General features: G+C 35.6%; 1 protein-coding gene across 3 annotated transcripts in view; it reads right to left on the bottom strand.

Moving 5' to 3' along the window:
* Nucleotides 1-10,950: 10,950 nt before the first annotated feature.
* Nucleotides 10,951-27,869, bottom strand: part of LOC126965176 (atlastin) — a 45,759-nt gene continuing 28,840 nt past the window's right edge. For all 3 annotated transcript variants that reach the window (XM_050808619.1, XM_050808617.1, XM_050808618.1), the window contains 6 exons: nucleotides 26,871-27,009; nucleotides 22,424-22,608; nucleotides 21,312-21,533; nucleotides 20,561-20,775; nucleotides 19,406-19,472; nucleotides 10,951-18,540 (listed from right to left, as the gene is read on the bottom strand). In XM_050808619.1, the coding sequence (XP_050664576.1) occupies nucleotides 18,430-18,540; nucleotides 19,406-19,472; nucleotides 20,561-20,775; nucleotides 21,312-21,533; nucleotides 22,424-22,608; nucleotides 26,871-27,009 (939 nt within the window). In that variant the 3' untranslated portion in view covers nucleotides 10,951-18,429. The remainder of the gene's footprint in view (nucleotides 18,541-19,405; nucleotides 19,473-20,560; nucleotides 20,776-21,311; nucleotides 21,534-22,423; nucleotides 22,609-26,870; nucleotides 27,010-27,869) is intronic.

Raw genomic sequence — 27,869 nt, 5'->3', positions numbered from 1 at the left:
TGGTTTCATTCTTTGAGCACGTTTCTTCAGGTGCTCAAATAGATTTTCATTTATACCTGGTTTCAGAGCGGCTCTTGACACCATTCTGCTGAGGGTTACAGCAGAAGGTAATATAAATATATTTTTTAAAAATCTGTAACATCGAGGGCCTAGCTTATAAATGGATAGTGCCATTATTTTTTCTTCCTCTGTAAATCTTCTACCCATCTTTTCTTTTCTTATTTCCCTAAACTGTAAAGCAGTGAAAATGGCAGCCAAACTAGTAAATTTTTTTAATGTGTCTTGAAATGTCTGTCTTTCTGCAAGTTTTAATGCTTTCTTGATTTTTAAAGCATATTTTTCATTTTTTGTCGTTAGTTTCTCAATCTTTTTTTGTAGACAATTAACTTTAATTGAAGATGAAGTTATTTTGTGATGCCTACTTTTCAAATCTAAAACAAAAACAATTTAATAATGAAATATGATTATTATACAGTAGTTGCAACCAAATTTATAGGTACAATAAATCAATTTTTTTATCATATGTAAAAAGACAAGCATACAAACATTGTTGGTAATTATGGTACAACATACTTTATTGTAAATGTAACAATATATACCTATTCGGGAGGATGTAGCTTGCAAATTCATTGCAACTGGGACGGATCCTGAAAAGGACAAAATTGAAGTTAAATAAACATAATAATAATAATAATTAAGCTTTTTTATTTCCATCTTTCCAATTAAGTAGGTGTATAAAACAAACTTCATGTGGTTATTTTTTGTTAGTCGTTTTAGTAAATAGATTTTTTTAAAAAAGATAGTGGTAGTTTGTTTGTGTGTTAGTCTTTGATGGATCCCAAAGTCTGGGTGAAAGCCTCCTCCATTTCCTTCCACTTTTTCCTATTTTGGGCAGCATACATCCAATCTCTTCCAGCCACTTCTACAATGTCTCGAGACCACCGTTTCTTGGGCCTGCCCACTTTCCGCTTGCCGTGTGGTCCTGTCCATTTCGTCACTGTTTCCGTCCACCTCCCATCTCTGCACCTAGATATATGTCCAGCCCATTGCCACTTTAGTTTTAAGGCATGTTCCAGGGCATCAGTCAGTTTCGTCTTTTTTCTGATGTCTGTATTTCTAACCTTCTGAATTTTTCTTAGTTTTAGGATACTCCTTTCCATGGCGCGTTGGCATGTTTTTTATCTTGTTTTATGTTTTTTTGGTAAATATCCATGTTTGGCACCCATATGTGAGACTTGGCAGGATACAAGTGTCCATAATTGTTTTTTTCAGGTGTAGTTCACACTCCCCTTTTAGAATTTCTTTCTGAGACCAAAATTTGTTCCATGAGATTTGAATTCTTCTATCTACTTCTTCTTCGTTATTATTTATGTTAAATGATATTTTCTTCCCGAGATATATGTAATCCTTCACATATTCGATTTTGTTTCCTTCTACAGAGATAGGGGTTTCAGATCCGTTCGTCATTAATTTGGTTTTGGTAGTATTCATTTGCAGTCCTACCTTTCTACTCTCTATGTCAAACTCTCGGATCATCTTCTCCAGTTCCTGTGCAGTTTTGGCAAAAAGGATTATGTCATCTCCAAATCTTAGATGATTCAGACTCTGGTTTCTTATAGTAAGGCCTTTGTTCTTCCAATCTACATTTTGAAATATTTCGTTTAGTACAGCTATAAATAGTTTGGGTGACAAAGGGTCTCCTTGTCTCACCCCTTTTTCTATTGAAAAGTATTCGCCAAAAGTTTCTAGTTTAATTCTGCTTACGATATTTGAGTAGATGTATTGTAGTATGTGTATATATTTTTGGTTTATTTTGCAATTCTCTAGTGCTTTCCAAATTGAGTTGTGTGTTATGCTATCAAATGCTTTTGAGTAATCTATAAATGCTGTGTATAGTACTTGGTTGTATTCTGTAAATTTTTCAATAACTTGTTCCAATACATGCATATGGTCATTTGTAGAGAAACCAGATCTAAAACCCGCCTGCTCGATTGGTTGATTCATATCTATTGCAGGTGATATTCGGCTATTCAAGATTGATGCAAATAACTTGTAGATACTGTTTAATAAACTTATTGGTCTGTAATTTCCGATGTCTAATGGATCCCCTTTTTTATACAGTAGAACTATATCTGAGTTGCACCACTGATTGGGGACCTTTTCGCATTCAAGTACCATGTTAAAAAGTTTCGCTAAGCTTGTTAGCAACATAGGTGCTCCTACTTTTAAGGCCTCATTATAAATATTGTCTGGTCCTGGACTTTTTTCTGGTTTCAATTTCTTTATATGTTTGATTATCTCATGTAACGAAATTTCTTCAAGCCCATCTTGATTTCCATCTGTTTGTGCAATGTTAGGGGAGAGTTCATCATTAGATGGGTTTTCTGGTATTTTTTTATAAAGTTCTGTATAGAATTCTGTAGCATGTATTATGATGTCATATCTATTTTTTGTTTCTCCTTCTTTAGTTTTGATTTTCTGAATCCAATTTTTGTTTGTGTTGAGTTCTTTATATGCTCGTTTTGAGCTTCTGTATTGTAGAAGGTTATTTTGTATAATTATGAATCTGTGTTTTTTGTAGTCTTTCCTGATAGCTTTATTTGTTAGTTTAAATAGCTTTGTGAGTTCTCTTTTATCTTCCTTGGTTTTATTCTTTTTTAACAGTTTTTCTGTGCGTTGGTTAATTAATTTTAACGTGTCATCACAAAGTATCTTCTTTTTGCTATGGGTTTTCTTGTTGTTCATATTATACTTTAGACTTTTTGTTATGACTTCTTCTAATTTGTTATAATAGAGTTGTACATCTTTTGTGTCTCCGACTTTATTTAGTGATGTCATATTTTCTTTGAGATTATTTACATACATAGATTTTTCGCTTTCTGTTTTTGGAGGATGAGGTAGAGATTTATATGTTTTTCGGCTCTTTTTAGGTATTTTTATATTGAGTGTAGCTCTTAGTAATCTGTGGTCTGATGGGTATTTGACTCTATTTAATACTTCAACGTTTGTTACTAATTTTGGTTTGTTACTCAATATGAAATCAATTTCATTAAAGAATGAAATTGATTGAAGATTGAATTGAAAGACAAAGGTCTTTTTTATCGGGTGAGATCCAAGTCCACCTGCGGCTTTCTTTCTTTTTGAAATATGTGTTCATAATGCTTAGTTTGTATTCAGCTGCATATTGTAGTAGTCTCTCTCCTCTGGAATTTCGCTTTCCATATCCATATTTTCCCATAGTTGGATGCTCGTGGGCTTTAGGTTTTCCGATTTTGGCATTAAAATCTCCGATTACTAGTACAATTTTACCAGCTAGATCATGGGCTGATGAAAGGTCAGAGTAGAATTTATTTATTTCTTCGTCATCTAAGCTGTCGGTTGGAGCGTATGTCTGTATCAGTGATATTGTTAGATCCTGGAATTTCAATTGTAACAGAGCAACTCTTTCAGATATACCGGCAAAATTGGCTATATTGTGTTTGTATTCCCTCTTTATTAGAAATCCTACTCCGTAGTGACCTTTAGTCTCTCCTTTGTAGCAGAGAATGTATTTTTGGTGCTCTTCTCATTTCATTTCATTTCACTTCCCATTTTTCGTATTTCGGCCAATCCAATAATATCATAATTTATTGTTTCGAGCGCATGGTTCAGTTCAAGTAGACGTTCTGTTGTTGCCAGTGATCTTACATTATAAGTAAATATGTTTAGGTTGTTTTCTTTTTCAGGGAGTTTATGTTTTTCTGTTTTAGTGTTTAGTTTGTGTATCTTTCTTTGTTTATCATTATTAATATGTTTTGAGCTTTTTATATTGGTAAGATGTTGGTTTGGCAGTAGAGTTTGTTGTTTTGAATTATATTTCCTGGAGGGTATTGTTCGTACTTCTCCTCGGTGACCGGCCGGCTTGAAGAAGGGTTCCGGTTCTTTGTCTTTTAGTTGCTATTGTTTTCTCGTTATGTTCAGCGAGTTGGATCTCGCTCGGTGTACTTGCTCCGTTTTATTAGGTTCATTTATTTTTGTTGGCGCAGTGCTTTGTTCATCGTCAGACTGAATGTTTACTTTCGGTGACGTTGATGGTGAGCGTTTTCTTTTTTATATTGGTTTTTCTTTTATAATAAGTTTGTCGTATCGAATAAAGGCGTGTTTTCCATTTTTTATTTCCTCCTGTTGTTGCATTTTTAGCTCTTTTCTTTTATTTAGGACTTCTTTTGAGAAGTCTTCGCTAATATAGCTGTTTTGTGGAAGAAATTTTTTGTTCTTGAACATTTCTATTTTGCGCCATTGTAGGGTAACAGTGATATGTATAGGTCTTATTTTCTTTTCAGTTGGTTTTCCAAGTCTAGGGACGTTGCTGATTTCCCATTTATCCCAATTATCAATACCACCTTTTTCGCTGGCTCCATTGAACACTTTTAAAACCAGGTCCAGAAGTTCTACAGGACTTATTTCAGTTTCCGTAACTCCGTGGAGGATTATATTGTTTTTTCTAGAATCCCGGTCCAAGATTTGTATTTTTGTTTTGAGGAGGTTAACTTCTTTTTTCAATTTTTGGTTTTCGTCCAATATTGGTTTTAATTTTTCGTCGTTAAATAAACATATCACACTTAAATATCATGAATTGTCATGACAGATATAGGATAAAAGGGTCCAGTTTAATTATCTAAATTTATTAAAATTATAACAACTGCTCTGAGGTGTTTTAAAAGTTATAGTTAAAAAAAATAAAGAGCAATTCTACAGTACAATTGCTATTAAGTGAATAATATTCATATATTAAAGGTCTTCACATAACATTCTTTTAACTATTGGATGGCAGATAAATTGATTTTTATTTGTATTAAACAGTTACAATGATATGCATTATTGGGACAACCTTATAAGTAGATTCATACTTGTTCCAAAATCTCCTACAAACAACACACAGAGATTTACCTTACTTAAGGAAATTTGAAAAAAAAAGTGTGAATGAATTGCTATATATAATCTATATAGCTATATATAATCTTGACTCATGATTGAAGTAAAACATAATAATAATTAACTTGAAATTACAACAGCAATGCTTACCAGATGTTGATGCTGGTCCAGCATGGTGTGCGGAATCGATTATCAATAATCGATTAATCGATTATCAAGATGATTGTTTGCAATCGATTATCATTTAGATAATCGTTTACAATCGATTATTGGGGGTAAGCTGTAGTGGTGGGTGCTAAAAGTTATAACAATTAATATTAACTGTTAAACCAAAAATATCCTACCATGGGAATGGTAATTCCATTAATTCGAGGACTGCAGTATAACTTAAATGCAACCAATACCAAAATACTAACTGGAGGTCAAGTGACAGAAACATTATTAGAAGTCCTACAAAGACGACTTGGCTCACTAGAAAGCAACAAACATGTGGCAATAGCTTGTCTGCTGGATCCACGTTTTAAAAACGTTGTGTTCGGTACGGACAGTAATGCAGCGTATGCCCAACAACGTTGTCTTGAAGAACTTACTTATCTGAGAAACAGCACTCCAGGGACTAGTGAGCTAATAATTACGCAGCCACAACAACTCGAGCAAGTTACTGCAAAACCATCAATCTGGGATCATTTTGAGCAGAAGAAGTCAAATTTTATCGCAACAACTGCATCTTCAACTGAAAATATAATAACATTACGACAATACTTAGAATTGCCACTACTTGCAAGGACAAGCAATCCTCTATTGTATTGGAAGAGCATGTAAGCAAATAAGCCGCATCTGTACAAATTACATCAGAAATATTTGTGCATCCCAGCCACCTCCGTCCCTCGGAGAGAATTTTCTCTAAAGCTGGTCAGTTGACAAATTTAAGGAGGAACAGCCTGCTGCCAAAGCATCTTGATTACATAAAATTTTTAAATGCTAACTGGACACTGATTGGAAATTGATTCATGAGTTTGATTTTTAATATATAAAAGTGTCATTTTAAATAAATATATGATTTAATTCTGTTTTGTTTCATTTTTATAATATGGATATAAGACAATTTGTAACAATTTTTATTTCGAACTAATAGTTGATTATTAATCGGCACACCATTAAATTGCTGGAACAGATTCTAGATTACACTCAACCATATTATAATTTTTATTTGTAGTATCAGCCAAATGTTTCCGAACTACAAAACCTGTAATGTAATTATAAAATGAAAAAAAATAGACTATATCTCATTAGATGTTTTAGAAGCATGTGCAAGATTATATTAATTCTATTTAATGTTATTACACTTATGTATGTATGGGTTTTAGAATGTAGATAGTTATTTTAATGTAATGTGTGTATTTAATTAAAAAATTAGTGTGTTAACATAAAAAAATAACCTTTTAAATATAGAGGGGGCACTGCATTCTTGCTCAGCATTTTACTTCTGGTCCAATATCTTTCTTCAAAATGCAAGTGACATACTCTGCGATAATTATATACATATACATCATCTAGGGCCAATATATTTCCTCCAATGGAAAAAGTCCATGTCCGGAAACGGTTGCAGTCATTTTGAGGATTTGGAAATTTATGCAAGACACTACTCTCACCTGTAAAAGTACAAAGAGCGATTTGTAACCTTGACACTAACAATCTCAGTTCTGTACAAAGATGTCACAGACTCTGATATATGACTTTATGGATATTAGTTAAAACAATTAATAAATGTTGGTAAGGACATTCAGATAGCAACATATTAGGCATCAAAGGAATTAATTTTAAATGAGGAAGATCTCATACAATGAGAGCATTTAATATTAAGTACCTACATAAATAAAAACTTATTGTTTTGTTTCTTAAAGTAACTCAATGCTTAAATTAATTCAACTAGTAGTAAAAAACTTTATTTGAAATCATTGTAAATTACATATTACTAAAGTGACGTTAACTGCATAATTTACTGCTATAGTGAATTTTGGAAAGTTAAGAAGCCTGGGTGGAGTAGTAATTACTAACTCATAATCTGGGATTAGGGATTACATTTCAGAATGGATTTAATGAAACCACACGGATATTATTATTAAAAGTAATGATAACATACTGTAACAACATCTGATTGTTTGCACTTCTTACAACAAAGTTCCAAATAGTATATTACGTTATTAAATTTTTAAGTACTTACGAGTGTTATCACATCCTGGAACACAACATTTTCAATTTGCAGCCATTGTACTCAATTTAGTAAGCCGTAAAACAAGGAAAAATCGGAAGGTCCAGTGATAAAGCCAGGTCAACAATAAAACGATAAATGTCGAAATCCAAACGAAGCCAAGGTCAGAATATATAAAACGTAGATAATCGGAGTCCAGAAACAAGCCAAAAAGTCAGAGTTGATCAAGAAAACTATGGAAATAAACGGAAATCAGTATATACTCAACACGCAACGAACACCAAACAACAACAATAAGCAAAGTTATTTTTTTGGTTCTGTGCAAAGCGATGGCGGCTTACAAAGTAATAAACATTTTTTTTTGGTTCTGTTCGTCCATCTGGATAGGCAAAGGGGTCAAAAGCCCATACAGCCAAATGGTGATAGTGTATCAATCAGTGCCCTCTATAGGCAAGTTAACAAATTAATTTTAATGTGATGGTGTTGTATGAATCAAGAAATGTTCTAAGTGCAACCGCCCTGAGTACGCCCGTGACCACTGTCAAGGAAGGTACTCTGTTCGTGTCTCTCGAGCTCACATTACGTAAGATATTAGCAAACAAGTACAAAGCGGGAATCATAGTAAAGAAATAATGATGATGCGACAGCGTATTTGTTGAAATATATAGGTAAATGTAAGTCGGAAAGTACTAAAATAAAATTTACGTAATATTATTTTGAATATTATGCCACGTGGGATTTTTGTATATATGTACTTTAGGGAAGTTAGATAAATCCAAGATGACCGCCGCACAAAATTATGATTTCAGCAATATGGATATCGTGTCCGAGGTTCTCGAGGGTGCAGATAACGATTTTGTGATCATTTTTGAAATCCAAGATGGCCGCCGCACAAAACTATGATTTCAGCAATATGGATATCTTGTCCGAGGTTCTCGAGGGTGCAGAGAACGATTTTGGGATCATTTTTGAAATCCAAGATGGCCGCCGCTCATAATTATGATTTCAGCAATATGGATATCGTGTCCGAGGTTCTCGAGGGTGCAGAGAACGATTTAGGGATCATTTTTGAAATCCAAGATGGCCGCCGCACAAAATTATGATTTCCGCAATATGGATATCGTGTTCGAAGTTCTCGAGGGTGCAGATAACGATTTTGTGATCATTTTTGTAATCCAAGATGTATCGCCGCACAAAATTATGATTTCAGCAATATGGATATCGTGAAGAGGTTCTCGAGGGTGCAGAGAACGATTGTGTGATCATATTTTAAATCCAAGATGGCCGCCGTACAAAATTATGATTTCCGCAATATGGATATCGTGTCCGAGGCTCTCGAGGGTGCAGAGAACGATTTTGTGATCATTTTTGAAATCCAAGATGGCCGCCGCACAAAATTATGATTTCCGCAATAGTGATATCGTGTCCGAGGTTCTCGGGGGTGCAGAGAACGATTGTGTGATCATATTTGAAATCCAAGATGGCCGCCGTACAAAATTATGATTTCAGCAATATGGATATCGTGTCCGAGGTTCTCGAGGGTTCAGAGAACGATTCTGTGATCATTTTTGAATTCAAAGATGGCCGCCGCTCATAATTATGATTTCAGCAATATGGATATCGTGTCCGAGGTTCTCGAGGGTGCAGAGAACGATTTTGGGATCATTTTTGAAATCCAAGATGGCCACCGTACAAAATATTATTTCAGCAATATGGATATCGTGTCCGAGGTTCTCGAGGGTGCAGATAACGATTTTGTGATCATATTTGAAATCCAAGATGGCCGCCGTACAAAATTATGATTTCAGCAATATGGACAACGTGTCCGAGGTTCTCGAGGGTGCAGAGAACGATTTTGGGATCATTTTTGAAATCCAAGATGGCCGCCGTACAAAATTATGATTTCAGCAATATGGATATCGTGTCCGAGGTTCTCGAGGGTGCAGAGAACGATTTTGGGATCATTTTTGAAATCCAAGATGGCCGCCGTACAAAATTATGATTTCAGCAATATGGATATCGTGTCCGAGGCTCTCGAGGGTGCAGAGAACGATTCTGTGATCATTTTTGAATTCAAAGATGGCCGCCGCTCATAATTATGATTTCAGCAATATGGATATCGTGTCCGAGGCTCTCGAGGGTGCAGATAACGATTTTGTGATCATTTTTGAAATCCAAGATGGCCGCCGCACAAAATTATGATTTCCGCAATAGTGATATCGTGTCCGAGGTTCTCGGGGGTGCAGAGAACGATTGTGTGATCATATTTGAAATCCAAGATGGCCGCCGCACAAAATTATGATTTCAGCAATATGGATATCGTGTCCGAGGTTCTCGAGGGTGCAGAGAACGATTCTGTGATCATTTTTGAATTCAAAGATGGCCGCCGCTCATAATTATGATTTCAGCAATATGGATATCGTGTCCGAGGTTCTCGAGGGTGCAGAGAACGATTGTGTGATCATTTTTGAAATCCAAGATGGCCGCCGCATAGAATTATGATTTCAGCAATATGGATACCGTGTCCGAGGTTCTCGAAGGTGCAGATAACGATTTTGTGATTATTTTTGAAATCCAAGATGGCCGCCGCACAAAATTATGATTTCAGCAATATGGATATCGTATCCGAGGTTCTCGAGGGTGTCGAGGACGAATTTTGAGCGGTGGCCATCTTGGATTCCAAAAATGATCCTAAAATCGTTCTCTGCACGCTCGAGAACCTCGGACACGATATCCATATTGCTGAAATCATAATTAAGTGCGGCGGCCATCTTAGATTTCAAAAATGATCACACAATCGTTCTCTGCACCCTCGTGAACCTCGGACACGATATTCATATTGCTGAAATCATAATTTTATATGGCAGCCATCTTGGATTTCAAAAATGATTCCAAATTCGTTCTCTACACCCTCGAGAACCTTGGATACGATACCCATATTGTTGAAATCATATTTTTACGCAGCGGCCAACTTGGATTTCAAAAATGATCCCAAATTCGTTCTCTGCACCCTCAAAAACCTCGGATACGGTACCCATATTTTTGAAATCATAATTTTGCGCGGCGGCCATCTTGGATTTCAAAAATGATCCCAAATTCGTTCTCTGCACCCTCGAGAACCTTGGATACGATACCCATATTGTTGAAATCATATTTTTGCGCAGCGGCCAACTTGGATTTCAAAAATGATCCCAAATTCGTTCTCTGCACCCTCGAGAACCTCGGATACGATACCCATATTGTTGAAATCATAATTTTGCGCGGCGGCCATCTTGGATTTCAAAAATGATCCCAAATTCGTTCTCTGCACCCTCGAGAACCTCGGATACGATACCCATATTGTTGAAATCATAATTTTGCGCGGCGGCCATCTTGGATTTCAAAAATAATCCCAAATTAGTTCTCTGTACCTTCGAGAATCTCGGATACGATATCCATAATGTTGAAATCATAATTTTGCGCGTAATATAACATCACTCTCATACGTCGATAAAAAATATTTACTTCAAAAATGCATAAAAAATATTATCACAGTAATTCCGTACTCTAGCACAACTGTAAGTTTTAAAAAATATTACGGGGTCCTTCTGGGTCGGCGGTCGTTGACCCGCATCGCTCGGTTCGTTCTCAGCCATGCCCGACGCCCGTGTCCATGCGTACCTATCGAATCTAACGTTCGCGCAATTTTTACCTAAAGTGATGGGAAAACCTCGCCTTAACGTTAAACTGAAATTTGTGATAATACAGATCTTTGACTTATTGAAGTCATATACCTATTGATATAGACCCTACCCTACTTGTTAATAAAGAAAAAAAAAACAAAATTTCAACATAAGTAGAGTATATTATCGACCTAATATTTACATGTAAATCACAATAATATTATTGTTAACAAAAATTTATCACTACACAAGACATGAAAATATTCGCCAAATCTTCAGTGACAAACCGACACATCAACAGCATGTTTTATATTTAAAGTGATGGTACAAATTTAGAGTCAAACCCACAAGTTGGCATGTAATTGTTCCAAAGGATTACTTTCAGTGCAAGTTCTGTGAAGGGACATAAAATGATCAAGTGAGCTCAAAATGGCATTCAGCCAAGCCAAACAGTCAAATTCCTATTTGATGACAAATAAAAAACATCGTTATAAGTAAAATATGTAAACCTCACATTCGGTTGACATTGTCATTAAGAAAGCCCATTACCATGTGGTTTAAACATAGGGTATGTTCCGATATGCACTGCGAGCACTGCACAGTGCTATCACTGTAGAAAAATTAGTTCCGTTATGGACTGCCAGTATACTGCCGCAGTACCCTAGGGAAATATATGATGTCATAAATCGCCGCCATATTCTACTGTGAGCACTGGCGTTTTCGAGGTAAGGTACTCGCAGTACTTTGATCGCGTGATCAGTCAAAACCAGTCGAGTGCCTAACGTTTTATAAACAATACCTACAGTTTAATCCCAAATATTTTTAATTTGACAGTAATCCAACAACAGTTTTTTTTAACGAACTAGAAAACTTTAATACACTCATTTGAATGCTGCGTCAAAAGATGCGGCTGACAGTATACGGGATTACGTTCCGTTTTAAATAGTAACCAATATAACTGGCTATATAGGAACGGCTTCACAGTATACTAAATTGATGTCACACTGTACAGTGGTCGCAGTGCATATCAGAACATACCCATAATACAAACCAGAGGCAATGCTCAATAAATCATATAATATATATTTTCATAAGTTAGGTACTTTCATAAAATCATCTCTAGATAGATTTCTGTACATTATTTCATTGGAGTTAATACATTTGTGATATACCAGCATACTCTTTAAGCAGGCCAGCCTAGCGAAATTCTCTAAGAAAAAAGCAATTCACTCGATTGTATGAAACATGCAGTCAATGATAGATTGTAAAAAAACGAAGAGAGCCGAAATCCAGTACGTTTTAAGCAACTGTTCTCTTTCAAACTTAGCCGGATTATACTTTGGCGCCATATGTATTTCAAACATGTCAAATCTCACTGTATGTTTCATACTAAACTAAATTTCAATTTTTACTTAGGCAGTCCCGCCTCTTATTACTTACGTAGTATTAACATCAACACAAATAATATTTTTGTGTTATTATATTGTTGAATAGTAGTTTATGTGACTATACATAAAGAAGGGCATTTAACACAGGTGGGAGTTTATAATAACATCACAACAGTGTTTTAATGCCTAATTATGTACAATTTCATACACTACTGTATCTACCAACATATCACAAGCCTCCATGATGCATTCAGAAGCCACATATGGTAACCACTATAAATCTAAACTGGTAATGAAAAGTATTCTGGCTTATGTCATAGTTTTTTTTTAATTCAGAGACACACTACAGTCAGCCCATATCTATTATATCATTCGATATCTTACTTACATGAATAATTTTTCAAAATATATGCTAGCAAATTGACAACGTCATCTCAACTGATATTAGAATAAAGGTCAAATCAAATTTATTTGTTTTTTAGAGATGTTTGAAAATGGGCGATATCTAACCCATGATGTAAAGATGAATTATTTAAATGTGTACTCTAAGAATATAGTTATTTTATATTGTCATCAGTTTTGCTCAATTTGTCATCATTATCAGGTCGGTCAATAAACATCAACATGTTTTCAATGACCTTTGAATGAAATAATAATACCGAAATGGATCTTATTATTTAGTAATAATAATATTTTACTGATTAACATTTGTTCAAATAAAACAGTCTATTTTTATAGTGGTCATAAATTGCGGTTTTTGAACGCATCATGGACGGTTTATTTATAATAATATAAATTAAATAAGAAATAACTTTACAATAGGTTTTTCCTTTATATATAAGTATTTCTGAATAGATCCTCCAGAAGATAAGTTCATAAAAATATATATTATAGTAAATATCTGTAGCATGACATATGGTGTTACGGTCATAAGTTTTAAATATAAAAACTTAATGTGAATCTCACAATTTGTCATCAGAGCTGCCACCTGGTCCTGTAGGTATGTCTATTACTTAAGAAAATTTCTACATAGATGTACTATTCCACTGTAAAAAAGTGATAATTCTTTATATTTGTTGCCTATTTGGGAGTTATGAACCACCATATTAAACGTCACAGTAAAAGAATAATAAATGAAACTAAACCAACCCATTCTATTTGGTGATAAACAAATTCTATGTGTACTACTAGACAAGCTCCGTGGCCTTCAATAATTGCTCACTGAGTTTTGGTTCCGACCCGGCAACTCGTTTAGTCCACTGTGAGCAAGCGAGAAGACCAGTACATTTTTTGTAAGCCATGAACATTGTTTTCAACAAACTGACACCAATTTTAATTTATAGTGAACAAAAAAACATTGTCATTATTATAACATCTGCGTTTGCAAGGCATATTAATCATGCCTACACCCTCTCTGGCAGCCGGCGCGATCCTAAATTGCGACAAAATTGTTATTCCAAACTTTTTGTCTAGTAGTATACATAGAAGTCTTTGGTGATAACCCAAACATTCAATACATGGACCTATTTACAAGTTAGAAAATTAAAAAAGTCAAGCTAAACATTTATAATTGATAAGTTCCTTGTCGTTTCTACAATTAAACTGGAAGAAATAGAAAAATATTTATTAAAGTAAACCCTTAATGGTTATAAATGATGTTTTAGAAATTTAATGCTAGGTCATCATGTCTTAAAAGCTTTTATTTGCTATAAGTGATTCTATTTCAAATCTTAACACTGATAAAAAAACGTTTTCATTTATTTTTCATTACTGTCCCAAAATCTCACACAAATACAACGGTAATTAAAATATTATGTCAATCATTGCAATCATCAATACATTTGCAATGATGAACTACCCAATCCTTTATAAACAAAGTTGTGAATTAATTTTGTAACAAGACTCTAGTTTTTGGAATCTAAATAATATATTTAAGTTTTATATATTTAAAACAACAAAATAAACTCTCTAATGAACAACAAGAACTAAATAACGGGGACCAATCAAAATCTCAGAACACGGTGTTCAGGATTACATCTAGATATGGCCAGTTGTACATAATATTGTATCTACATGTCCTTCTTACGCATGAGTAGCATAGGTACCATAGGCACAGCCGAGTCCCGAGTTGTCTCAAACATAGAGAAAACATGCACAATTGAGTCACTGAATTGTCGACTCTATTAATAAAATGTACATTAGGCACAGACAGTCACAACTACAAGCATTGCAAACAGATTGGCTAGCTAAGCTAGTGCTAAACATTGCTCCCGAATTACATTTAAAACATTCCTAAAACTTTATAAAACAAAATTGGCACATTTTGGGAAACATTCATGTGTGTCGGATTGTAGCACACAGTTACCAGATTCATTCAACTGACAATACAATTCACCTTTAAGTATATATTTTTTTGGGGAATTAGTTGATGTCATGACTTTATGGCTGAGGATCAATTCCCCAGGTTCAATATGATCTTGAGACTTAAAAGGAGATATTTGACAATTAAATGGTCGAGAATAATTATTACAAACGACAACTTATCACTTCTATTTTCACATAACCCAAATAAAAAATATATATATCTTGAAACTGACTGCATATGTACAATCTGCTAAAAATAATAGTTATTGCTCGATTTTTTTTTTTTAAATAAACATCTAAAATTGTGATAAATACTTTAGATCGGGTTCATGCGAAAACAATTATACAAATTGTAGTGTTCTTTAGATGAACAGTCCCGTGTGCTACGGCCCTTACATATTTGATAGATACTACACAATTGTTGAAAATTGCACTTAATCCAACAAATACTCAATTAAAATAATTATTAAAATGAGATTTTATCTCACATATCCAGCCCTACACTAAAGGCTCTATAATAATCTTTCACAGATAAAAACAGTACTTAGTATGCTATCTACAAATACTAATCATTAACTAATGAAACGAAAACCAAAATAGTGCCTTAATTCCCCCTAAAGTGAGAAGGTTAATATTATGGCAAAAAAACAAAGGCTACCTCCATGTTAATAAACTGAACAAAAATTATTAAAACTATAACAGTAAGATAGGAAGTTCAAAAAGTGATTTTAAAATTTTATTGTGAATAAAAATATTTGAGCTGTTTAAGTTGCAACATATACCATTACTTTCTTGCTGCCTTACTGCAATGTCCAGTGCACAGACTATATTATAAAAAGAGAAGTTATTGGCTTTACACCGTTTTTGGAACATCGACTTTTCATCAGATCTCGACGTTTTAAGGGCCCATAGAAAGCTTCCCTGTTCGCTTTCAAACTTAGCCGGATCATACTTCGTCGTCAATCGCCATACTGTAATTACTACTATTTCAAAACTTATGTCAAATCACTGCATGTTTCATACTAAACTAAACTTCAATTTTTACTTAGGTAGTCTCCCGCCTCTTATTACGTAGTATTTACATCATCTTTGACCCTGATAATCATTTTCATTATCTGTGTATAATAAACTTAAGGTGTTCATACCATGCGATACCCTAATTACTTCCCATATAGACAAGGCATAATATTAAAAAGTAACTTAAGATCAAAAAGATAATAATTGTAACTTTTAACTGATTCATTTTCTTTGATGTTCTGCCTAATGGTGGTTAGTTTGGTTTCGTAACAATTTACAGTAAGTAAACTCTTCTGTTTTCTGTCAAAATGAAGACAGCAAGACAATAAAGCAATGCCACATAAATCTTATACATAATAAAATTGAAAGATTGTAAATAAAGGCATAATTGAATAAAAACAGAAGATTGTGCATTTATGGTTCAGTTTGTCACTTTGCTAGTGCTCAACGTAATAATAATTATCTGTAGGAAGCATAATATAGTGATTATTTTAGCTGTAGATGTGTCTATCCTACCCTTAATTTAGATTGTAATTCAGACTATAATAAGCCCCATTCTATTCTGGGTGAGGAGGTGACTCCAGAAAATATTTTCCAGAACACTATATGTCAAAACCTTGCCAATAAAATTGACAAGAAATTGGTTGCAAATAACTGAAACTATCGAGTGAACCATTGAATCTAACAATTCAACAAATTAGATTGCACAAATTAATTAAATTATTAAATAAAAATTTAAGAACTATGTGGGACTCAAACCATCAAGATTTGTAAGAGCGACATCTTAAGTCAATTTCCTAATATGCAAATATTGGGGTTGAGCAGATTATCAACTGTAAAGTAGATCCTGTAGATGAAGCCACAACCTGAGAGTTGAACAAGACATACAAGATTTATCAACAATATGTAGCTTGAACTGTTGCTTTAGTGGAAGGAGCGCCCGCACGGAACAAGTTTTCAAATTTAATTTGTGTAATTAATCCCACAAGTGTGGGTTTTCACTTTAAAAAATAACAATTTGTTTAAATTAGATTGATTAAAGAAACTAAACTTAAATATGTACTACATTAAATTTGTCTATTCTCTGTACAACACCCCTAAGAAAATATTCCGCCACCATTCATCCTATACCATTAACAACACCAAATTCGTCCTTGAATATCTAAATAATTACATGATACTGACGATTTTTTTTTCTTTTAATTACATACTTACTTAAATAGTTTGTGACTTATGGTTATGATAAAGTTTTAAAGATGAATTTAGTTTTATAATCTGAAGTTTTAAAAACTTTATAATCATTGTCACCACCAATTGCTGTGATTATTTAAAATGACGACATTACAATATCATCTCTCGACCTTATATTTTTATCTCCATTGTGTTAATATGGGAGATAAAAACACACAAGCCACAAACTATTTTTTTGATAAGGAGAATTCTCCATCAAATACTTTATAATATACAATAATAATAAACAATATTTACTGGCAACACATTCAAATTTTGAAAATAACATTTCCTTTCTGTATAAAACTGTTACAGAAGGGACATTAACAAAAGAACTATAAAATCCGCATTGTATAGCACTAAAGTGTTCATAATTTTATCGATATCAATGGCTAAAATTGAAGTTGCATTGGCATCAAAAGGTATATTCATTTCTCACAGGTCCTCACATAATACTTTAAAATATTATTAACAATTACTAGCTGAATTTAGGCATCAAAGAATATTGAAACAATTACAAGCAATTTTATACTAAACTATTTTAACTGGAAAATAATATGTTGTTATTGTTACATTATAGGTAATATTGTGTTATATCACAACCTGTTTCATTTGTGACTTCACACATAATGTGACATCTATAATCACTGACCTCTACTATATACCACTGGACTGGCGGCTGTGAAAGTGTTTTTGTGCCTGTTTGATATTCGACATTTTGCCGCTGTTGGCCATGTAGCGAGAGTCTGCGGAACTAAAACTAGTGATGACACCCTCAGCGAACACCGATAGATGCTGGGAAACTATTTACAAAAAAATGTGTACCTGATTATGTTGATCCTTGAAGTTTATTAGCACGGAAAACGAACGAAATTAATTCAAAATGCAAAAATTCTATAGAGTATTGTAAGTTCTTTCACAGCCATTTGTATTATACGTCAAAATTAGTTCTGTGGGCGCTCGCGAGTGGCGCTTCAAATCGGCACAAAAAAATTGCTGTCAAACATATGGCAGCCTGTCCAGTGGTATTTATACAGGTCAGTGTCTATAACGCTTATTTATAAAATTTTGACATTCATAAAAAGAGCCATGGTTTATAACGCCAACATAACTAAAAACTGATACCATAATATAAAATATTATTGCAATATATTAAATAGAATTGAGCAATAAGATGTTAATATTTGCACTAATTAGTTGTACAAAACATATAACTATAACTTTACATGATTTTGATATTTAATCTTACAAAAACGTGTACTTCTCTAACTAAATAATCAATTTGACAGACAAAAGTTTCTTTTAGTCTTCTGTATAAGCATGCAAATGTAAATTTTTTAAATGCAATAATTTTTTGAATAAAATTAAGTCTCTGATTGGATGATGATTCAATTATTACTATATTTCTTGAGTATTTTATACTACAAATATACATTCCCTGAAATTTTCGAACTAATTGTTTAACAGTACATTCAGAGTCACTTTTAAATTTGGCTGGAGTGGTCCGGAGATGTTGTCTACCAAAGCACTGAACACTTAGAGAACACTGGCACTCAGTCAGACACCGTCCGCACTCGGCGTCGTGACGTAGATACACTGTGGGGCACACAGAGAGACGTGGTGGTGCGCGCGCCACGTGACATCACAATTGTTTGTGTTTCCCGTTGGCCGTGCCCACCACTCGGTCGGCTGCCGCGGCCGCTGCGTGCTCCATTCCCTTTTCCAACCCTGCTTGGTAAACTGGCTTCATCACCTGAAAATAGTGGTAAGTTCCAATTAATTCTTCCAATGTTTTCTACATTAATTTGTTTGGGGTTTTTAACATGCTTACCTAGGTCGGGGCTGAGTATATTCGAATATAGTAAGTTTATAGATATAATAAAATCTCTTTGGCCGTACTCTTTATATCTGGTTGGTTTGGTCATTAAAACGAAATAAAAATTAACGAAGATGACGAAAGCAGCTTTTGGTGATTCCAACCAGATGTCCCTGCTGACCATGCACATGAGGAATGATACCCTGGTCCATACGGTAAAAAAGAAAGACCATCTGTGCATTATTTTTGCCTCTAACTTGGCTCTTGACGACAGAAAAACACCACCGACCATTCGCTCGGACAGAAAACTGTTTGGCGAGCTCTTTTCGTTGGAAGTAAAGAAGCCGAGCGGGCCCGATGGCATTTCTCCCAATGTGAATAGAACGTGTGCCGCTGAGTTGACTCAAAAGATGTGGTCCCGGACTCATGGAAGTCAGCCCTTTTCCATCCGATCCAAAAAAAGGACACAGTTCGGCTAACTACATGACTATTGCTATTACATACCTGCTCTCCGAAATCATGAAAGGTATTTTAAACCGTCAGCTCTTGGGTAACCTAGGGGGTCACAATCTGATCTACGACCAACAGTACTGCTTTTTCCATAGTCATACAGAGGGCGATGTTATGGTATAGCTAACGCATAAATGGGCGGCGCAACGGGGAAGGGCTAGCAAATTCCAATAAAGGAGGAGCAAACTTCTCTTCAGCCAGCTGATGAGCTGTCTTGTTTCCTTCTATTCCTTAACACGTTAATAAATTCTAAGTTTAAGTGAATAATTTTTAAATAAACATGTTCACTTACATTATCCCACATCCAGTTAGCGGTGTCATCTATTGAAACTCCCAGCTCTCTCATTTCTCCACTGTACCTGTTGACAAAATGAGAATTTTTTCAAATAAATACTTCAATTAAGTAATCCATTTTCATTTTAAAATATAGAAATTCAATCAGTCATTCATCAGGATTTTATGTTAGCATGATACACTTTTATATTTAAACAATATTGTAGAAAGTGACAGGAGGAGAGGCAAAAGATGTCGACCAAAGGCGTAGTCTCCTGGCTTCTAAAATTTATTATAAAAATCCCTTTCGATCTTATTTCCTAGAATATATAATACTCTAATAATTTAAGGGATTTATCACAAATATATATTAACTTATATGGCACTCATAAGTTATGTCATGTATGAAGGGTAGCTTTGTGACATCAGATAATAAAATCGTTTATACTAAAACTAGATTTATATTAAAATGAATACTAAAAATTTAAATATATTTCTAACTTAATTTATATTAAAAAAAATATTGTGTGTCGTAATTTATAGAAAGGGCGATAGGATAAACATAGGAGATGTACTACGAACTTGTAGCTGAGTTTGAAGGAGAAAGAAAGCTCTGTTCGTGTTATATATCAGCTTGGTTATAGACAATCACTAAAATAAAAATTTAAAGAAATAAATATTATGAGTGTTTATTGTCAGTACATTTATGAAATACGTTCACGTTAATTTAATAAACGTTCACAAAAATTGTCACCTTTTTCCTCTTAATAGTGGTTTTCATTATTATAATACTAGAAATAAGGGATTGCTTGTAACTAATTCTAGTAGGCTTCAAAAGATACATAGTAGCTTTAAGTGTAAAAAATGTATACACTTTTATAATAAAGTCCCACTGTTCAGGCATTATCTATAAATAAATTTGAAAGTTTTTGTCGTAATTCCTACTACTCCACAGTTGAATATCTAAGTGATCTGACAGCCTAGGACTAGATTATGATTATTTTATAGCAATCGCAATGACGGCAATATTGTATATTTCATTAAAAAGAGAGCAAAAAAAAAGAATGTTGGGAGAGTTTCTTGCGCCGCTGCTTCTCTCTCAAAGTGCCATTTGTTTCCGAAGCTGTAGTAGTATATAGAGGCGTGTCCTCAGTTGACAGGAAGTGGCCATCACCTGATGTAGGCCCAGAGCGTGAGAGTGAGCAGCGCCAGCCCCATGGCCAGGTTGGCCAGGTTGGCCAGCGGGTACAGCGCCAGCAGCCCCAGCAGTCCGCTCAGCACGTAGCACAGCAGCGCCAGGGCGAAGAACACGGAGGGCGTGCGAGCCGCCTTGAAGATGTTCTTACTCTCGTTGTGCGCGCGGAACTGTTGGAACTGCTCATCCAGGTCCTGGACATATGATATGACATTATAGGTACCTTTATTTATTTACAGTTTGTCTGAATTGATGCGTCTCCTGTACTCGTAAATAATAATGTTTTTATTATGATTTATTTTCATTCTTACTAGCTCTAGCATGGATTGTGTAAAAATCATGTAAAATGTTGGAGCCGTCAATAATGGTTTATTTTATTTAATACATCACAAAACCCACAGAACTTATGTTAGGTATTAATAATTTATAATAAGACGTGGTATATGTGCCTGTGTGGTTTGGTGTGAGTGTGTATGTATGTGTGTTTTTGAATTATTTTTAACACTCCTTATAAAGTAGTCTTTACTGTTAATAAAGTTCAGTACTGTTAAATTGTTTATTACAGTTGCATAAAGTGCAACAGATTACCGAATCTTCATAATAAGAAGTTTAAAAGTGTAGAAATGAGTTTCTCATGAGAATATAAATAAGGCGGATGATAATTGTAATTATTTAGTAAACAGTTTTACAAAACACTAAAACACGTCACAATTAGGACTAGATCAGGAACCTGTGTGAGCTGCTCACAGTACGCCTGACTGAACTCATCGCCACCCATCTTCCTCTTGGACCTGAACGCCAGCAGCGCTTTGTCCTTGATGCGCTTGTGCTCGGTCTCCAGCAACTGTCCCTGCAGATAGGGTTTCGCCCCGCCGCAAATCTCCTCCATCAGATTCGTATATAACTCCCGGGCTTCCGCCACCGCAGTTAAGTTGTTTGCTTCGGCTGTTGCCTGCAAAATAATACAGAATAGTAAGTAAGTAGCAGAACAAATCACAAACACATATTTACAATTTGTTGTTTTTTTTTAAAGTGATAACCCTCTCTTCTATTTTTTTTATGGAATAGGAGGACAAACGAGTGTACCTGGTGTTAAGTGATCACCGTCGCCCACATTCTCTTGCAACACCAGAGGAATCACAAGAGCGTTGCCGGCCTTTAAGGAAGGTGTACGTGCTTCTTTTGAAGGTACCCATGTCGTATCGTCCCAGAAACACCGCACAAGGAAGCTCATTCCACTTTGCTTTGTAGTACGAGGGAGAAAGCTCCTTGAAACTGGTACTGAAACTTGCACTGTGGAGGACCGCCACACATCCAGATGGTGGGCATGATATCCTAACTTGTGGCGTGTCGTGCGAAGGTGGAAATTCTAGGATTAATACAGAAATAACCAACTGAGCTAACCGTTCGAGTGAGGTATTGTCATAAAATCTTATATACTTTACTCTCATGTGGCTTCATCTACAGGATCTACTTTACAGTTAGTTATTAGTTATAACCTGCTCAACTCTAATATTTGCATATTAGGAAATTGACTTGTTATGTCGCTTTTGTAAATATAAACAATTTGTTTTGTTTTTTTTAATATGCAAATATTGGGATTGAGCAGGTTATCCACTGTAAAGTAGATCTTGTAGATGAAGCCACAACCTGAGACTTGAACAAAGCATACAAGATTTTATGACGATACGTCACTCGAACGGTCAGTTGGCAGCTTATTGGCACAGAACGCCAGTACAATATTGTTATTAATAAGCACTAAAAACTGATCTATGAAAATGTCTTGAGTGTTGAATTAGCTATTAGGGTGTTGTACAATCATAAAAGGTAACAGCAACGCACCACAAGCATACTCTTGGGTTCCGGCAGGTCGTTCCCCTTGTAAATGTTCATGTAGGCCTTGAAGTAGACCAACAGTTCCTTGGCACGCACGCGTTGGCCGTTGATCTCCTTCACCACCAGGTTGTCTGGCGCCAGAAGCATCGGCACAAGTTGCTGTAACGCTCGCTTGAACTCCACTTCTATGTCTGGATATTAATAAAATACAAATTAGCGTACAGTCATATCATGCACATGAGTCAAATAACAGTCATTGTATGAGGGCGCACATATAAATTATAAACCTCACCTATTCCTCTCCACTTTTTTTTTATAACTGGCTCCGTCGACTGAATGTCGACGATTCGGCCAATGTCAAGGTGGAGAGATTTTTTATTTTAATTTAGCTGATTGAAGTATATAAAGAGCTGATTTGAAAGGAAATGATCGGTTGATATAGCTGTGGTTTTTTTGTGAACTGAAGAATAGGCAACAAGAGTTAGTACGGTTAGTAATAAACACCCATAACACAACAATATTAACTAGCTTGTTAGTAAATAATCTAAGTTTAAGGGAGAAATGTGTGAATGTAAGTAGGAATATGTGCCTAATAGAAGCGTAGAAAGTATGGAGGATAGAAATTACAATTTAATATTATTGCGGGAAATAAATTTGTAAAGAATCTTTATGAAAGGAGAATGGCATAAAGTAAGAAGAAAAGGATGTTGATGGGGCGAGGGATATCCTTCGGTAGAAGGTGATATAAAGGAATTGACAATTTAGGGCAATAGAAAAAAATATGTTCAAGAGTACCTTCCTCGAGGCCACATTCACATATAGAATGGTCCCTTACCCGGATCTTGGCCAAAAATACTGGGGAACAGACAAATCCCAAGCGAAGTCGTATGATGACAGAAGCGAAAAGATTATTTTGTTTTTTTTTTGAGGAAAGAACCAGGGCTTGAAGGGGATAAAGGGTTGGATAGAACCATAGAATTTACCTTTAGTTTGTTTTGTGATTTGCCATAACGCATTCCATGAATCAACCAGAAAGTGTTTAGACGTAGCGCGTAGATCTCGAGGAAAACAGTAATTAAATTTTAATGTTCCAGACTGAATCGCGTCTTTAGCGCACGAGTCTGCAGTTTCATTGCCAGTTATCCCTAGATGACTAGGTATCCAAGCTAATGCAACTTCTATTCCCATTATGTGACATCTGTACAGGGATGCCTTTGTTCTTAAATTAATTGTGAAGTTGTTTGAAGATTTGAAAGGATTTTTTGTTAGGTCCAACAAGCAGCTTAATGAGTCAGACAAGATTAAAGCCTTGTTGATCTTATGTGATTCAACATATGACACCGCCTCTGACAGGGCAATTGATTCGCCAGTAAAGATAGAATTCTGCGGGGGACTTTTGTAATTTAAAATTATACGGAACTTAGGGATCCAAACTGCAGACCCGACCCAGCTATTGTTGGATAATTTGGATGCGTCCGTGTACAACGTCACCCAATCAGACCAATCAGAAGATAGATTAGAATTAAATTTTCTATTGGCTTCAGGGCAGTGTTTAGTAATTCCAAAGTCAAAGAAAATTTTAGGATGGAAAATGAGAGACTGATATTCTACTTCAAAGACTGGGCATAAGGCTGATTGGTAAATGGGAACTGGAAAGGCTTTAAATTTAGTATAAGAATTAATTAACGGAGGCGGATCTTTATGAGACCAATATAAAGAAGTTTGAATAGTTAGAGACAAAGAGTGCAGAATATCAAGAAGGGGTGTGCGCTAAATTGGATTACGTTAGTTAGGAATCTATCGGCTAGGTACTGACGGCGAAGGTGAAGAGGTGGGTCTACACACTCCACTTGGAGAGCGTTGACGGGAGAACATTTCATAGCAACAGTTATGTTATATTCGTAAGCATTTGGAATGGTTTTCTCTAATTTGGACAGGGCTATTTTGCTACACGGCTCAAGTAGAAAGCTACCGTAATCAAAATGACTACGAACGATAGCATTGTATAAAAGTTTTTGACAAAATGGGTGGGCACCCCAGCGTACCCCCGAAAGGGCCCTCATAACGTTTACACCCCTCTCACATTTCTTAACAATGTACTTCAAGTGGTGGCTATTAGAAAGGAGAACTTAGAGTCAAGAAAAAGACCTAGGAATTTAACATTATCCTTAAACGGGACTGATTCATCACCTACTGAGAGATTTATGACCGGTATAGTGCGTTTTCGGGAAAAAATAACCGCAGTACATTTGGGAACAGAAAGAGTGAGGTTGTGGTCTAAGAGCCATTGATTCAGATAATATAAAGCAGAATTTAAGCAAGATGATGAATAGTTAAAAGAAGATGAGATGGAGTATAGTGCTATATCATCAGCATATTGAAGAATTTTGCAGAATGGGCTAACAGTAAGGCCTAGGTCAGAAGTATATATATTATATAGGATAGGACTTAACACCGAACCCTGTGGGAGGCCCTTCCAGACAGTTCGAGGTGGGAGGAGGGTTCCTCGATGGCGGACGGAAATAGAGCGACCCATTAACATATTACAAATGATATTGATCAACCTAACAGGAATACTCAGCTGGTGCATTTTCTGCCTGAGTAGAGGAAGGTGAACGTTGTCATATGCCGCTGAGACATCTAGAAAGACCCCAACAACATGCTCGCTTCTAGAAAATGCTAAACGAATTTCAGAAGTAAGGATGCTTAGGTTGTCCAGCGTACCCTTACCTTTCCTAAAGCCATATTGGCTATTAGAAAGGAGATTTTTATTTTCTATTATCCATTCTAGATTAGTTTTTTACCAAATTTTCCATAATTTTGGCCAGAACTGACGACAAAGCAATGGAACGATAGGAGGAAGCAACCAATGGGTCCTTGCCAGGTTTAAGGATGGGTATAATAATTTGTGTTCTCCGAGAATTCGGGCCTTTTTTGCTATTGGTAGAGGATTTACAAATGAAGGAATAAGGTATACCATCCGCGCCAGGAGAGGAATCACGAAGGTGATCAAGAACAGATGTTAGTTCGGAGAAGGAAAAAGGATCGTTCATTTTGTCTGAGTCGGAAAGGGTAGAAATCGGATCGGGGGTAAAAAGGCAATCAGATTCAGGGACGTAGGGAGGAGCTAGATGGTAAAAGAAGTCATTAATAAAAGAGTTTGGGTCATTGTTTGAAATGTCCGGCATGTCAAAACCTCTACGATACGTTTTTATAATTTTCCAAACGAGGGAAAGGGGAGAACGAGGAGATAAGGATTCACAGAATTGACGCCATCCAAGGGATTTCTTTTTGGAAAGAAGTCTTGTTGTGCGAGCAGAAATCTGTTTAAAGGAAATAAAATCTACTATGCTACAAGATGTGGAGAATATTTTCTCAGCTTCTTTTCGCGAGCGGACCATGGCGGAGCATTCAGCATCCCACCAAGGAGGGGAAGAAATTAATTTTCGGTCAGGATTTTTTATGGGAATTGAAGCATTAGCAGCTTGTAAAATTGACGATATGACTTCTCATACATCTGGAGACAATTAGATGTTGTTATCTCTGTAAAAGAGTCACTTTCTGAGTCCATAAGCAATGAAAATTGATGCCAATTGGCATTGACGACTCGGTATTTGAGGAGAGGTTGGGAGGGAGAAAACGGGGGGAGATGGATGGGAATAAGAAATAATAATGGGAAACTGGTCACTACCCAATGAACTTGGTAGCACTAGCCAAGATAATAGGGAGACTAGAGAAGGAGATGCAAGAGAAAGGTCTGGCACACTGATATTTTGTGCTGGGGAAACTCTACGAGTGGCAGATGCCTCAGGGCTGAGAAGAACGGGCGAAAGAAACTCGGGGGTTCCATAAAATTTATTATTTAATCGCCTGAGGGCGGTCGCTCCAGTACCGATAAGTAACCTTTTCCACACAAAGGATTTTAACAATTCTTTTGAATTTCGCAAGACGCAATTACTTCAAGCTTTATGGAAATAAAGATACGGTCGATTTACCAAAGTAGGGAAAAGTCACTTAAGTTATTTTTTTTATGTTACTCAGGGACGATACGAGCAGGACGTTCAGCTGATGGTAATTGAAACGCCCTGCCCAAGACAATGCAGTGCCGCTCAGGATGATTGAAAAACCCAAAAATTCTGAGAGGCACTACAACTGCGCTCGTCACCTTGAGACATAAAACGTTAAGTCTCATTTGGCCAGAAATTTCACTAGCTACGGCGCCCTTTTGACCGAAACATAATAATGCTTACCTATTACTGCTTCACGGCACAAATAGTCCGTTATAAAAATAGTACTGAGTAGTTTCAAATTAATAGAGAGGCTGAGAGGCTTTGTCAATCACTTTTTTTTACATTTCCGTAGTTTTCACAGACATACAGACAGATATAGAAAGAAGTGATTAAAATAAATATGCTATTCTTAATTCCGCGTTATTATCAATGCAGATTATCACCAGAGAGGCGGCCGTCAAAGGTGGGGCTGGTTGCGACCTTGAGGCCAGGGTGCGGCATCAGGAAGCAGCCGATCTCACCGAAGCAGGAGGTGATGTGCTTCCGGAGCGATTGTAGTTCTGGATGCTGTTTATCTGATACCTGATAACAGTATTACTGATTGATATTGTGGAATTACATCCACATAAATACATCAAAAATGTGTTATTATTCATAATGGACAAAAGAAAGTATAGGTACTTCTATAGCATGGCAGAACTGAAAAATAACTCTAATTACTTTTATAATTATACTAGCGGACCCGACAGATGTTGTCCTGTAAACACGTCTTTTATTTGAATAATCAGTCCAGCCGTTAAGAGGAGTTCACTAACATACACATGGGCTGGTGTATATCGACAATTATATATCGACTAATTTGAGAATATAAACCATTCTCAAATTCACTGGAACACAAAAAATCATCAAAATCGGTCCAGACGTTTAGGAGGTAGGTACTTCAATTGTGAATCTAAACCATCCTCAAATCCGCTTGAACACACACAAAAAAATTCATTCAAATCGCTCCAGCCGTTTAGGAGTTCACTGCCAACACGAGTATTGAAGAATTATATATATATATATATAAAGATGATATGACGAAATGCACGCTAGTCGCGCAACACTAATGTTTATTTACCTTAACGCAACAATGTGGCCGCAGGATAAGAAGTTTAAATTTTTTAATACAACTAATATTCTGAAGCTCAATAGTAGTGGGATGTTATCGTTACCGCAGTTTCATGTTGTTATAGATAATATCTTAAGATAGAGATATGACTTCATACTATACTATTGGGTTTTTCCAAATAGGAGAAAAGTAAACATTGACTAACTCCGTGGTGCAAGATTAAGTGCAAGTAAGAAAAAAATATATATCCAAATTCATTTACTTTTGTTCAATGTAGGATTTTAAATCACTTATTGAACGCCAAAAGCAACATAATTGTTTTTTGTCAAAC

This window comes from Leptidea sinapis, chromosome 6 (genome assembly GCF_905404315.1).
Source record: "Leptidea sinapis chromosome 6, ilLepSina1.1, whole genome shotgun sequence".
NCBI classification, from domain to species: Eukaryota; Metazoa; Arthropoda; class Insecta; order Lepidoptera; family Pieridae; genus Leptidea; species Leptidea sinapis.
This window is presented reverse-complemented; position numbering and strand designations above follow the sequence as displayed.